The sequence below is a fragment of the Thermobia domestica genome, chromosome 16 (genome assembly GCF_964235325.1).
Source record: "Thermobia domestica chromosome 16, izTheDome1.hap1.1, whole genome shotgun sequence".
NCBI lineage: Eukaryota > Metazoa > Arthropoda > Insecta > Zygentoma > Lepismatidae > Thermobia > Thermobia domestica.
The window spans coordinates 38,708,305-38,724,714 of NC_137469.1; the positions used below are offsets into that span (position 1 = coordinate 38,708,305).

At 36.1% G+C, this 16,410-nt stretch overlaps 1 protein-coding gene across 2 annotated transcripts in view; it reads right to left on the reverse strand.

The window, feature by feature from the left end:
• The window catches only part of stol (voltage-dependent calcium channel subunit stolid), a 483,866-nt gene that overhangs the window by 156,574 nt on the left and 310,882 nt on the right, over positions 1 to 16,410 (reverse strand). For both annotated transcript variants that reach the window (XM_081742355.1, XM_081742354.1), the window contains exon 5: positions 14,490 to 14,621. In XM_081742355.1, the coding sequence (XP_081598481.1) occupies positions 14,490 to 14,621 (132 nt within the window). The remainder of the gene's footprint in view (positions 1 to 14,489; positions 14,622 to 16,410) is intronic.

Sequence of the window (16,410 nt, forward strand, 5' to 3'; positions counted from 1 at the left end):
GATAATTCTGTGCTAGCACATAGTTTCTGCTTCAAATCCACGTTCCTCATAGAATTCCAGGCCTCATTTAAGAGTCCCTATCACTGCGAAATTAAAATACCGCTAATTTTACAGTAATTATGTGATATCTTCGAATAGATAAAAGATAATCGAAAAGTGGATCAAGACCACCATAGACGATGTTATTTTACATGAGGTACCGTTATCACGAGTCACCTAGTAGCTTTCCGTTTGTAGTTATTTAGAAACGCGAAAATAAGTGTCAATTTTCTAAATGGCTGGAAATCGAAATAAAAGCAGATAAATGAGTTATGATAACGGTATCTCACGCAGAATAATATTGTCTAGGGAGGTCTTGTTCCACTTTTCGATTATCTTTTATCTATTGAAAGATATCACATAATTACTGTAAAATTAGCGGTATTTTAATTTCGCAGTGATGAGGCATCTTAAACGTTGTGTACAGGCGCAGGCGCGCACCCCAGAAATTTTTGTTATGAGGAGTCCAAGCTTTTTCTTGGGGGGGGGGGGGTCCAATACTACAAGATAACTACACAGTATATCTATGTAGTATTCAACGTATATTATTCTGAATCCGAAAAGGCGATAAGTAATTGTAAAATACTTCCACTTATATTTTCAACGAAAAGGAGATAGAACTAGATTGTGTTTATAAGAGAAAGAGTACAGATGAAGTGTAAGATCAAATTAGATTCGTCGGTCCAGAGTGCCTTCATCCATTGTTCATCGTTCCAACCTTTATTTTATTTTATTTTTTGGCCCAGAAATATCTTTTTGTAATGTTTCCTGGTCGATGGAATGATTTCTTTACCGCAATCCTACTCCCAAGTCCATGGATCTGGAGGTGCTGGGGGAGAGGTTCTATTTAATACCAATTGGAAATGACTCTTCCATATGTCTATTGGTACTTCTATTCTGTTTACTTGTTTTTCCCAGTGAACTTGTCTTTAAGAGAAGTTGTTAGTGTTGGACGATCAGTGCGTTTCCGTGTAATATTTACACCATTTTGTGACTATCTTTCAAGAGTCCGATGCACTGCTCCGCTCGGTTGCTGAGCGACTTTTTGCAGAGGCTATTGAGCACGTGCTTTGACTTTTAGTTAACAGTTTGTCTTCCGCATGTTGTATAGTGGAAACTGTAGGACCGGATTAAGAGTATTCATCCCGGCGAAATTAAAATACCGCTAATTTTACAGTAATTATGTGATATCTTCAAATAGATAAAAGATAATCGAAATGTGGAACAAGAGCGCCCTAAACAATATTATTTTACATGAGAAACCGTTATCAGGACTCACTTATCTGCTTTCGATTTCGAGCCATTTTGAAAATCGGCATTTATTTTCGCGTTTCTAAACAGCTGAAAACGGAAAGCCACTAGGTGACTTGTGATAACGGTACCTCACGCAAAATAATATTGTCTAGGGCGCTCTTGTTCCATTTTTAATTATCTTTCATCTATTTGAAGATATCACATAATTACTGTAAACTTAGCGGTATTTTAATTTCGCCGGGATGAAGACTCTTAACGTTCCTACTGTACTTTCACAGGCGAAGTCAGCAGGGGCCATATATTTTTTCAAGTCTCGGGCCTCCAGATGGATTAATCCGGCCCTGGGAAACTCGAAGCTGAAGGAAATACGTAAACAAAACAAAAGTTCCTTTTTTTTTTTTTTTTTTTTTTTTGGAATCAAGGTTCGAATTATCAAGGTGGCCATAACAAAAGTTCGAGATATCGAGATACCGTGTTCCTCATGTAAAGTGACTATATAACCTCTATAAACTCGAAATTTTATTCATTCAACTTCTAGTACTCGAACTTGTGCAAGTTCCTTAAATAAGATGAGTAGTAAAAATATTGTATATGTATTGTTTTGGAAGGGGCTTTCATGTCTAGACATGAGTAAAAGACAATACGTGAGCAACAATGACAGGACTACCAACAATGACAATTACGTAAAATCATAGATTCATAGCTTCGAGTTATCTAGGTCATATCAAGAGAAAATTTCTGATTTAAAATATAGAAGCAAAATCAATTTCGATTAAGAAAGGTTTTTAATTAGAAGCCACTGGCTTAGGCATTTAAATACATTGCATAATTGCTGATAGCAAATGTGGTAAGTATTCCGCCAAAATTCCTTAGTATGAGTAGCGTATGGCGGAAAATATGTCCAAAAATGACACCAATCAATATATCTCAATGAGCTCAATAAAATGACAAGCATTAGTATAAATAGTCATGAGTAGTTTTTAAGAAAATCGAAGAAAAGCTAATTTTTGTAAACCTAAAATTTAATGTTGTACGACAACCACGCCATCTATTAAGATGAAACTACTCCTAGAGCCTTACGAAGGTTTTTATCGTGATACACGAAAGACGGCAATACACAATATGGTTAATAATAGGGATGGCCAATTCCGGAATTTTTACTTTCCGGAATTCGTAAAGTAAAATCGATAAATTCCGGAATTCGGAAAAGTCCGGTTTTCGGAAGAATTCCGGATTTCAGAAAAATTCGGAAAAAATCCGATTTCGGGAAAGTGAAATTTCCGATTCTGGAAAATAAATTTTCCGGAATCCAGATTCCGGAAAATTTTGGCCATCCCTAGTTAATAATATGTAACCCAAAATTGTTATTAACTTTTAAACTTTAATCTAAAACATTATTCAAGGATGACACATGTATTAACCGATACATCACATTGAGCTGAACCAAAATCACATTTTTAAGGAGAAATCCTCATGCGTAATTTTTGAGAAAATTGAGATAAACGTCTTTAAAGGCGCTAAAAAATGTATGTTCTTCGTTGCCATATGAAACAGATTATTTATTTATTTATTTACTGTATGTGTAAAAATATACTATTAACTAGCAGATTTATCTATTTTATTTGTCTTCTCCTAACGATGACACACATATTCCTAACTATGACAAACATATTCCTAACGATGATACACATATTCCTAATGATAACACACATATTCCTAACGGTGACACACATATTCTTAACAATGATACGCAAATTCCTAACGATGACACATATTCCTAACGATAACACACACATTCCTAACGATGCGAAACATATTCCTAACGATGACACACATATTCCTAACGATGACATATATATTCCTAACAGTGGCACACATACTGCTAGCGGTGACACACATACTTCTAACAATTACAATGGAAACAATCCCCAAATATGTCAAATGTCGAAGGAAATACAATAATTGTTATCATTAGTTAGTTGTGACGTAAAGAAAGGACCAATATAAGTAAGATATCTTTACTATAGTTTCTCACTATGCACATGCTGTTTACCTATTATGAAGTAAGTATGGTCTTTAATCCAATCTATTCAGTGACAGTTCTTTTAGGTACTTTGTAATAGCTAGGACATGAGGGCATTAGCAGGTCAAGAAAAGTCATTTAGAAGGGACGGATCACCTATTGGACAATTAATGACATTAAAATACGGAGTTATACATCAAGTCAGAGTAAAATAGTGCAATATTTTATATATAGACCTATAGAAAGGTCGGTCGCCCCCTACAGCCTTCTCTATGAATCAGCCAGTGCATGAAAGGGTTTTTCTCTTCATCATTTTCTGTCAATTTTTCCCATTTTTCATATGTGGTCTCAGATTTTAATGAGTTTTTCCAGGACGATCTCTATTCCAACTGTTCCTCCAGATTTTTCTTTCTGGTGTCATCTTTGATCCCCTCCTATTTACGTTGTCTTCTTCGTCGTTTCTCGATTTCCATAATCATTACTTTTCTTAGCACGTTCTTTTTGTCCATTTCTCAGAATATGATCAAATTATATCAGCCGTCTCCTTTGCATCATTTTCTTAATTTTACCGTGGGTATATCGCTTATTCATTCAATCCCCTTTCCTCATTAAAAGTCTACCGTCTATCATTATGAATATTGCATTTGTACATGTATCATGTACTGTACTGCCTATTTTGACATATAAATCAGCGACATGAGCACTAATAAAATCAAACATTCACAGCACGTATGCTACACAACGAATCATATCGTAAAGATAGGAAAAGATGAATTAAAAAGATGTCAGGAGTGACGAATATTATCGTGAAAATAAAGTCATTGAAATAGTAATGGGCCGGACGTGTTAGAAGAAGAAATTATGATCCTTGGTCGCATACTAAGAGACAATAAAAATGGGCTTGGAAATTCCCTCATCCTCATACAAGATGGTAACAATTCAAGAAACACTTTTTAGTAAGAGAATTACCTGTGATAAATGATTATGGAGAAGAGTTGGTGAGATCTTCATCCAGCAATGGTTATATATATATATATATATATATATATATATATATATATATATATATATATATAATCTTAATGCAACATCTCAAAGTTTCATGTGGTTTGGATCCCACGTTAAGTTGTAGGTCCATGTGTTGTAGCCTCAAGTTTTAATAGAATATATAGAAAACATAACATTATATAATAAAATGATAGTGTTGTAGTAAGCATACATAGCGTTGTATTGACATGATTTACAATTTAACTAAGTTTTGCTCGAAAAATTAAAAAAAATGTGGCAGAAGGCTTATTCTAATCATTGCTCGAGCATTTGAGGGATTGAACCTAAATCAAGATTTAAACCTGAGAACATACACTTCAAAATCAAGCACGCTGACCATAAGGTTTTTCTGAAACAAAATCACGTATGTACACTGACCGACCGGAATATTATGACAACCTACCAAATATTTGGTATGTCCACCTTTGGCTCGCAGGACACCAGCAATGCGGATCGACATGGAAACAATGAATCTTGGTAGATGGCTGGAGGTATGGCGTACCATATCTGCACACACAAGTAATTTAATTCCTGTTCATTTCGTGAAGGGGGCGATGAGTTCGGATCTGACGTTCAATGACACTACATCGGTGTTCGATTGGGTTAAGATCGGGCGAGTTTGGGGGCCATTGTAGCAATTGAAATTCACCACTGGACTCCTCGAACCACTACAGCACAATATCGGCCTTTTGACAAAGTCCGTTGCCCTACTGGAAGCATTTATAACTGGAAGCATGACCAACATGAATGGGTACGTGAGCAGCAATGATCTGAAAAGAGCAAGGAACCATCATGGTGTTCTTCACACGCACTACCGAGCACATGAATGATCAGGTGAAAGTTCCCGAAATCATATTCAAGCATCACCGGCCTGTCATCGTCCTACTGTGAATGTCTCAAGTGGCTGTTCTGAAAGATGACGAACTCGAACAGGGCCATCGATCTTATGAAGGTAGTATCATGATTCATCGGACGGTACAACGTTGTGCCATTGTTCGGCGGTCCAATGACGATGAGCATGTGCCCATTGCAGTCGTTATCAATGATGTGTGTTTAACATTGGTACATGTGTGAGACGTGGCTGCGAAGGTTCATATCTTACAGTACACAGTGAAATGTGTGCTGAGACACATTCGTGCTTTTTCCATTGTTAAAATCCGTTGTTAACTGTATCACAATTTGCGCTCTATCCTATTGAACCAACCTTGATAGTCTATGACATTAGACATCTTTCATGAAGTTTGGACATCCCATTTCTTGTGGTTTGGTGTTGTTTTTACCGTCATTTTTTCACTTTCGGCAGACACTAACCACGGCAGCTTGCAAACGTCCAACAACTCGCTCTGTTTTCGGGATGGTCATTTCTGGCCGTCTTGCGTCTTGCCATCACATTCTGGCTCTTAGCAAATTCTGATATATCGCAGTCCTTCCCCATTTTCCACGTACTAGCATCACATTGTCTGATTGAATGAAATCCATATTACCTTCTGCTGTGCACCATGACTTACGTCAGCCCAAAGAAATCGTTTTAAAACTAACGAGTGGTCATGCGTTTTGGCTGGTCATTGTATTACTACTTAGGTTTGAGTAACGATTGCCCATCATTTCATCCAGATATAAGTAGATAATCGTGATATTATCAAATAAATTTGTTTCCAACTCTGTTATTCAACAGTTAATTAAATGGAATTTGAATACAGTTTCCTTATCTGATTACGACAAGGTAATATCTCTGTTTGAAAAAAAATCTGTTTTAATTCTTGAAAGTCGAATTCAATTCGCGTTGAAAAACTTGTTCGCATCAGCTTTTAAACAACCCCGTCCACATACAATTACCAGTAGACGGGGAAATCACTTGCTTCCTTCCCTCTTCTGCAATTTTCACTGAATCAATCGCAGAGGGTCATTTTGAAAGATTGATCGCCAGTTTATGCAGTGTGTGTGTGTGTGTGTGTGTGTGTTATTAACACCATTTTGTTTCAGATACGTACTACAACAGTTTCAGTTCAATTGCTTGAAAGAAATGTGTTTCGATTAATCGATTGTTTTACAGCATTCCGTTAGTATCGACAACATTGATTTCCTAATCTCTCCTTTTAGTAATATGTTTTTCCGTTATGGCTACGTTGTATGTACACTATTTTGGCAGCTTTCACCATTGACAGATCATCTTTATATCGGAAAGATGAAATTATCTAAAAAAATATTACTAAACCTCGAAACTTGGTATAATACAGGAATTGTTATATATATATATATATATATATATATATATATATATATATATATATATATATATATATATATATATATATATATATATATATATATATATATATATATATATGTATATATATATATGAAATTCTAGGTTTATATGTTCGTGGTCAAGAAAAATGTATATGTTTGTCTCCAATACTTTCGACAATGACATCTCGAAAACCACAAGTGCTAGAAACGAGCCAATTTCGCTGGTCGATTCAAAATTCTGTGTAAATTGTCCAGTTCTAATTGAACATAAAAAAAAAAAAAAAAAAAACATGGCAGTCCTTTCTGAATTACATTTTTAGGGAGTACACTGGAAGTGTTGAACTTTTAAAAATGTAAAGCATCATATCTTACGAGTTACATTCCAACATCACATATTTGTATACAGAAGTTGCATATCTCTCAGGCATTTGTTTCATAGCCAAATGATAATGAAAAACGAAGGATAACCATTTCTACAGTTTAAGATGAATCTTTGTGCTTGGAGAGTTGTGCTCAATGAACACCATATACCACTGACATAATTAATTGTGTATGTAATGTATTTGCTTATTACATACTGTGTACAAGAAGAAAGAAAACACTGATCATACATGAATTAGAAACTCCAACTGGAAGGAGGCTCAAATCTTGCAAACGGTGCGAGATTTTGAAAGAAAATAATCGAAAAAATCTCCCCTTTGTAGTACCCCTCAGTGTTGGGTAAGTTACTTTAAAAATGTAACGCGTTACAAGTGACTTTACTTTCTTTTAAAATGTAACGCGTTAGTAACGCGTTACTTGCCCCAAAAAAGTAATTGTTACTTTACTTCGAAAGTAACGCGTTACTTTTAGGCCCGAAACTTTAAAAATCTGAAAAAAAAATATGTTTTCAATTTTCCGTACTACTACTACACTACTACTACTACTACTACTACTACTACTACTATTATTATTATTATTATTATTATTATTATTATTATTATTATTATTATTATTATTATTATTATTATTATTATTATTATTGCACGTTCTGCATCGCTTTATGTAAATGCAAGGACAAATTTTTACTTGATATATGAACATTTATATAATGTAACATTGATAAAATGCCATACTGCGTTACTCGTAGGGATGGACACGAGCGAGTTCGAGCGAGTTTTCTTTGAAACTCGATCCGACTAGGAACATACATCTTTGAGCTTGACCTGAGAACTCAACTCGAAAAATTTCCTCCAATTCGACTCGAATTAGGGTCGAGTTTCGAGTCGAGTTGAGCCAAATCCGGTGTGCAGTTTCGAGTACATTCTTCAAGTATATTACATAGACAGTATAATTATTATCAATGACACTACTACAACTTTTATTATTATTATTATTATTATTATTATTATTTATTATAACAAGACTGTATATAAAAATGAAAGATAAGCGGTTTGTATTTGAATACTAAAAAAACTAGTTGATTGCCAACCTCGGTAATCGTGAGGTCTAGGAGTCAAAGACATTGTTCAACACGAGCTTCTGAATTTGGGTTGAGAGTCTAGGTTGAGTATTCGAGCTCGAGCCAAACACTGTTAAAAGTTATAGGGCACTGGCCAAATATCTTCAAAACTGCTCGGCCCGGATTTAGAATTGTCAAAGACTCGAGCAGCTCTGCTCACAGCTCATTCACTACCCGAACCGAGAAGTGAGCTGAGCCAACAGCTCACCCAACCGACTCGGCTAGAGCCCTCGGCTCAGTTGAGCCGAACCGAGCAGATGGCTCATCCCTACCAAGCCAGCTCGAGCCGATGGTTCACCCCAAGTGAGCCGGCTCGAGCCATCTTCTCAGTTGAGCCGAGCCGAGCTGAGCTTGTTATTAAAAAATCTCTTGTGGTTCACGAGACGAGCTGCAAACAGTGTCTCGTCTCGTGAGCAACACTAAAAGTATTCCATATTACTGTTTAGCTTACATTTCTCATGGCTTTCGTTTTCCAGTGTAATCAGGCCATGATTTCAAGACGAGTTAAGACGAACGAGCCATTTATCAAACTCGACTGGACTTGAAACACGACGCGAAAAACTGAATCAACTCGGAACTCGACTCGAGGATATTACCTTTCACTTGACTCGAAACTCGACTTGAATTCGAGTCGAGTCTAGTTTTAGCTTGACTCGTACTCATCCCAATGCGTTAGAAAAAAATGGTTGCTTATTATTATTATGCTAAACTAATTATATAATAATAACAATGTTGTTATGTAAAATTAAAAATACAGAATATAGAGAAACATTACACTACAACTAATAAAATGAGAACACATGAACTGGGAGTGAACCAAAACTTGCTAGTAACTCTAAAATCGATACATGCTTTTTAAAGCAAGTTTCAAACTCTATAATCAACGGGACTTTAGGATAAGCAAACTGATCTGAGAGAACTCCAATATTACATACCGTCAGCCAGTGTTGGGTAAGTTACTTGTAAAAATGTAACGCGTTACAAGTTACTTTACTTTCTCTTAAAATGTAACGCGTTACTTGCCTCAAAAAAGTAACTGTTACTTTACTTCGAAAGTAACGCGTTACTTTTAGATCCGAAACTTTGAATATATGAAAAACTCTTATTAATTCATTTTTCCGTACGACTATTACTACCGCTATTATTATTATTATTATTATTATTATTATTATTATTATTATTATTATTATTATTATTATTATTATTATTATTATTATTATTATTATTATTATAACTATTGTAGCAACACTGTGTATAAACATGAATGATAGGCGGTTTATATCTGAATACTAAAAAAGTAGTTGATTGCCAACCTCGGTAGCCGTGAAGTCTAGGAGTCAAGGACATTGTTCACGAGCTTCTGAATTTGGGTTGAGAGTCTAAGTTGAGAATTCGGGTTCGAGCCAAACATTGTTAGGAGTTTATAGGGCACTGGCCAAATATCTTCAAAACTGCTCGGCCCGTGTTTAGAATTGCCAAGGACTCGAGCAGCTCGGCTCACAGCTCATTCACTATCGACCCAAACCGAGAAGTGAGCCGAGGCAACAACTCACCCAACCGAGTCGGCTAGAGCCCTTCTCTCAGTTGAGTCGAACCGAGCAGATGGCTCATCCCAACCAAGCCAGCTCGAGCCGATGGTTCACCCCAAGCGAGCCGGCTCGAATCATCGGCTCAGTTAAGCCGAGCCGAGCTAAGCTTGTTTTAAAAAATCTCTTGTAGTCTCGCTATCGAGACGAGATGAGATGCGAGCAGTGTCCCCTCTCGTGAGCAACACTAAAAGTATTACATATTACTACTTAGCTTACATTTCTCATGGCTTTCGCTTTCCAGTGTAATCAGGCCATGATTTCAAAACGAGTTAAAACGAGCGAGCCATTTATAAAACTCGACTCGACTCGAAACTCAACGCCAAAAACAGTGAATCGGCTCGGAAATCGACTCGAGAATATTACTTTTGACTCGACTCAAAACTCGACTTGGATTCGAGTCGTTTTAGCTTGACTCGTGCCCGTCCCTATGCGTTAGAAAAAATTGCTTATTATTATTCTGCTAAACTAATTATATAATAATAGCAATGTTGTTATGTAAAATTAAAAATACAGAATATAGAGAAACATTACACTACAACTGACAAAATGAGAACACATGAACTGGGAGTGAATCAAAACTTGCCAATAACTCTAAAATCGATACATGCTTTTTAAAGCTAGTTGTTCCAAACTCTATAATCAACGGGACTTTAGAATACGCAAACTGATCTAAAATAACTCTAATATTACATACCATCAACATTACATCAATAAAGTAGACCTGCTCATCAGGACACAGTTTATTCATATTAACCCCTTACTGTATGTCGTTAATTATGGTACCCAAGTTGTTGATAAATATTTCCCGCCGGGGCATCACCTTCAAATTCTGTTCACCATCATCTTCAGCTTTTAAGAAAAAGTATTCTTTCAAATGTTCAAACGATAAAATATTTTCGTTCTCCATCTTTATAAAAACAACGTCAATCAAAGTAAAATAGACTACCATTGCACTCGTAGTTCACTCACTGAATGTATTGATTTAAAGCTGTCAAAATCTTCCAAGTGCTTGCAATCAGTACATGTGATTTTCCTGAGGCTGTCCTCATCTTCCAAAAAGAGCAAGTGACACTATATTTTGTTATATAAATAAACAAATCAAATTGTATCTACGAATGTGTTTGCAAGCCTACAACATAAAGTTCGTAAGGCGAAACGGGAAAATGTACATCGAGATTTCCCGTTCCGTCTTACATTAAGATGAAAAGTGATAACAGGTTTTATATGCAAATTTCATTGCTAGAGGTCATAAGGCGAAACGGGAAAAGGCGAACATTGTTCCATTCTGAGAAATTCACTTCACAGGAAAGAAACATTTGTTTCCGAAAAATATATATATATTGTAGTTACTCATCCGAAATGTAACGCTAAAAAAGTAACGCAAACTAGGTACGTTACTTAAAAATTTGTAACGCGTTACCGTTACAGTTACTTTGGAAAAAATGTAACGCGTTACTAGGAAACGTTACTTAAAAAGTAACGCGTTACTTGCGTTACGTTATTTCCCAAGACTGCCGTCAGCAAACTATTTTCTAGTAATAAAGTAGGCCTGCTCATCAGAACACAGTTTATTCACATTAATCCCTTACTGTAAATCGTTAATTATGGCACCCTAGCTGTTGACAAATATTTTCCGCCGGCGCACTTCAGACACTTTACTTTTGAATTCTGTCCACCATATCCTCAGCTCTTAAGAAAAAAGTATTCTTTCAAATGTTTGAACGGTAAAATATTTTCGTTCTCCATCTGTATAAAAGCAACACCAATCAAAGTAAAATAGGCTACCGGTATCATTGCACTCCTAGTTCACTCACTGAATGTATTGATTTGGAGCTGTCAAAATCTACGACAAAATCTTCCAGGTGCTTGCAATCAGTACACGTGATTTCTCTAAGGCTGTACTCATCTTCAAAAAACAGCAAGTGGCACTACGAACTTATCTGTTTCTCTGTGTGTCTATGACTGTCGGTCACTGACATATGTAGTTCATGCTCGACTGTTTCATTCTGAGAAATTCACTTACAGGAAAGAAACACTTGTTTCCGAAAAACATACACATATATTGTAGTTACTCATCCGAAATGTAACGCGAAAAAAGTAACGCAAAGTAAGTACGTTACTTAAAAATTTGTAACGCGTTACCGTTACAGTTACTTTGGAAAAAAGTGAAACGCGTTACTAGGAAACGTTACTTAAAAAGTAACGCGTTACTTGCGTTACGTTACTTCCCAAGACTGGTACCCCTTGCCGATTTTTAAAAACCCTTTTTGAAATGACGGTACTTAAAAGTCCAACGATTACCTAAAGTAATAATATATTACATAACGAACACAATAATGTCTTCAGCCCAACTAAACTCACAAGTTTCTCTTCACGGCGCATTATATGATGCACCCCAGGTGGCAGTAGTATTCGGTAAAACTATTTGTCGCGGCAACAGTCGAGAATTGGCGGGAATGCTGTTGTGAAGTACGCATTTTACAGAAACTGAACATCACTTCGTGTTTTCGTCATTGTTGTGAATAGATTATTGCAGGTATGAGCCTCGTAAGTTTTATTTCGTTCTTAGAAGCATTTAATAATAAGATGAAATAGTCATGGTTATCGAAAAGTAAGAAGTTGATATTTTACGTGGGAAGGTTGATATTTTACTTACAAAGGGTAGGAAAATAGTAATAAAGCGTGGAAGACCAAGACACGATTCGCATATATATATATATCTACATCTCCACCAAATGCTCCAGTGAAGAGAAGAAAGACTGGATTTTCAGTGAGTAATAATATTAGGTTAGAAACTCTTGGAGCCCACTCGGGGCAGTATATGTCCAGAAAAAGAGGCCGGTGTAAATTTTGTCACCAAGAATATCGAGTCAAGACCACACTCACAGTACACATTATGTAAGGTATTTCTCTGTCAAAACGAAAAAAAAAAAAAACTTTATTCGAATTCCACCACGTGTAAACAATTAAAAAAACATTCTTTTGGTAATAATAGACTTTCTTTATTAGTCAATGAAGAGAAAAAAACCTTATCTCTAATATTGCAGTATTTCATCTATATTTTCTTCGAATTTGTTATGCCTGAAAGATACTTTATTTTATTGGGAATAAAAGAAATGTAAGATTATTTACTTGTAAACAAGACTCTATTAATGTTCTCACGAATGTTTACTGTAACACTTTTGTGAATAAAATAGGTAAAATTACGTAAAAATATATTTGTAAAGTAACCTGCTTTGAGGCAAATGCACGCAAATCATTTTGACAAATTTTGTGGAAATAAAAGGTAATGCTTTTCAGAAATTTGCAAATTTAGAGTATTATTCATTAAAATCTGACGAAACTTTTAAGTGTGTACGTGGTTCCCATAATGTACAAAAACAGGTAAAACACTGATTTCAATTATTATCCTGTTTAAGTATGCTATTTATGTTTCAAATATGGTAAAATAAAAATTTTCGGCACAAAAACAAAATTCAGGTCTTAAAAAGAGTTAAATCAATACGTATTTCATTTGTGTCTGTAAAGGCAGGTGTAAAAGTGAGTGGTATTGTGCGGGGGGGGGGACGCTGTCCTCCCACCTCCAAAAATATGTACGGCGTCCCCCCAGTTCCTAAAAAAAATAACAATGGGCAAAGATAGGCAGGGGCGGCAAGACGTAATCCTGCTACAAACCGTCCCCCTATCTTTTCAGATCCACTTTTATCTCCGTGTAAAGGGACATACACAGATATTGTGAGGTTGATAATGAGATTCATGCTCATATGTGAATGATGCGCTGTGTAGAAAGCGCAAGTTCAGCTAGTTTCTGCAGTTCACCGATTCAAATATTAACAAGTCTCGTTAAAACTAAAGAAAAAAAAAGAATCTAATACTCAAGGTTTGACGTTTTTAATGTAATTCTTCAGATATTAATTTTCTTGCAAAAGCTAATTCATAAATGTTCATAGTAAATAGGATTATTATATTTCGGGTTTCTAAACCTAGGGATGGACTCTTAGGAGGGTCCGAGGAGAGGTAAAAAAAAAAAAGGTAAAGTAATAACAATCTAGTGGGGGAAAATGTTTTTAAAGAAAATCTAGGTTCCTGAAAAAAAAATGGTTTGTTTTATTGTAACAAGAAATTCCTTTTCTGTGTGTTTCTCTTAACTAGGACTAAGCGGTTAGCATACGCGCCTTTGGCGTGGGAGACCCGGGTTCGATTCCCGGCGGGAGCTCATGTGGTTCGGATTCCACGTTAATCAGTAGGTCCACGTCTCATATAGCCTCGCTGCTGAAAGGGACGCTAAACTAAAATCAACTCAACTCTCTTAACTAGGAGGCGTAATATTGAACTAAGGAAGTTGGTCAAGTACTATATATGAAGCATTGGACTGTATGGTTCAGAGACTTGTACATTAAGGAAGTTAGAGAAGAAATATTTAGAGAGCTTCAAAATGTGGTGTTGGAGGAAGATGGAGAAGATAAAATGGACAGAGAGAGTAACAAGTGAAGGACTTTTGAAATTGATAGAAAAGGACGCTTCTAGCTATTATCCTATTTAGGAACGCCAATTGAATTGTACACTTATTATATATATATATATATATATATATATATATATATATATATATATATATATATATATATCGTGGCGGATAATTTGCAGCTTTATCCTGTGTAAAGCAGGATTGAAGCCCATTTTACCCAGTGTATATCTGAGCGTCAAGGGGGCTATACCGCCTATAGCCCCCATTGGTTCCACGCATAACACACAATTACAATTTATAATATAAGTTAATACATACCCGGATATTGCCGAAGAAATCCAGTGGCACTCCCAAAATACTGCCAAGATAGTGACGGATCCATATCATAGTTGTTCTCAAACAAAGGGTCCAGGAATCCCGACCACTTGATAGCATTTTTGACTTTAGGATCTACAAGAAATACAGAGAAGAACAATTAATTTTAATTATTGAAAAGAATAAGAAAAATACATATAGAGAAATTTTAATTGTCCCTGAAATAACTTATTAGAGAATCTAGTTAAATTAAACAAGTAAATTTATTAAAATTTGTGTATCAATTAAGTTCATAAGCTGACTAGCTAAGTGTCCCGTGCGTGTGCCCGCTCGGGATAGTGAATAATTTTAGATGTTGATTTAGCATCGTGAGGTAATCGGCGAAGCTAATTGAATTAAGAAGTAGTGCATTCTGGTCTACAAAGCCAGAAATGGCAGTCGATGTATTGACAGCACATCTCCCAAATACAAGTCATTTGGCCATCCATAGCCCTTCATAAACAATAACACCAAGGTTTGATTCTACTTTATTAATTAATTTTTTTTAAAAAAAAGTGATAGTAACTCATTCCGAATATGTTTTCTACTAAGTATTTAGTTCCCCTAATGAAGCAAAAGTTGCACTGCTAAAAACACAGCACTGAAGAGATTAAAGAAAGAAATCAATCTAGGACTAAATTAAGCTCAAATAAAGGGCAGAACAGTGTTTTAAAAAGTTCAAAACTAGTTAGTCTCCTACTAAAAATAGCCTATATTTATGTTAGTGAAGCTGATCAAACCTCAGAAATTGTTGATTATACCCCATCAAACGATGATGAAACGATTGACATGAAAATAAATTTAAATTCAGCGTGAAGGAGTGGGTGGGTGGATAACGCAGGTCTTCCTACTACAATTTTTGACACTCCGTCTGTATACGATATCTACAGTATATACAGCATTTCAGCTAATATATAGGGTGTTTCAAAACAACACCAACAACGTTTGGGGGTGATTCCTGACACGAAGATAAGATAAAAAGTGTAGACTGACTTGGATGCACAAATGCTTCCTTTCGAAATTATAGGATGCCGAAAATATGAAAAAATGAACTTTAAAGGTTCATAGCTCCCAAACTATGGAATCTACTGTAAAAATGAAATGAAATGAAATCTTTGAGTTTTACGTCCCACGGTTATGCCGGTTAGGCTAAAGGAGACGGTGATGATGAGTAATGAATGAAATGGTGGAATGAAGAAAGTGGGAGGAAACGGGAGAACCCCGAGAAAACCCACGCACACGGTGTTTGTCCACCACAAAGTTCACTTGGCGGGGGCTGGGATCGAACCCGGGACCCCAAGCACCAGAGGAATCTACTGTAGTTGGGCCAAAACTTCACTTAGGAAGTAAAATGTGCGCTATCCAAAAATGTGTGTGTCAGAATCCTAAGATACTCACGAAGCAATTTTTATAGACGGAGTTTGGTTACGGGCATATAATTTGAGTTGAGTTGATTTTAGTTTAGCGCCCCTTTCAGCAGCGAGGCTATATGAGACGTGGACCTACTGATTAACGTGGAATCCGAACCACACGAGCTCCCGCCGGGAATCGAACCCGAGTTTCCCACGGCAAAGGCGCGTACGCTAACCGCTTAGCCACGAGGGTGTCCCCATATAATTTGAAGTACTCTCCAATTACCTCTATGCAAATTGTTGCGGAAGTACCGCAGGATTGTGAAACTTTTATGTTTGGATAGAACACATACTAGTTCCTAAGTGAAGTCTTGACCCGACTACGGTAGGTCACATAGTTTTGGAGTTATGGGCCTTTAAAGTTCATTTTTCATCTTTTCGGCAGCCTATAACTTCAAAAGGAAGCATTTGTGCACCCATGTTGGTCTATATTTTTTGTATTATCTTGGTATCAGGAATCACCTCCCAAACGT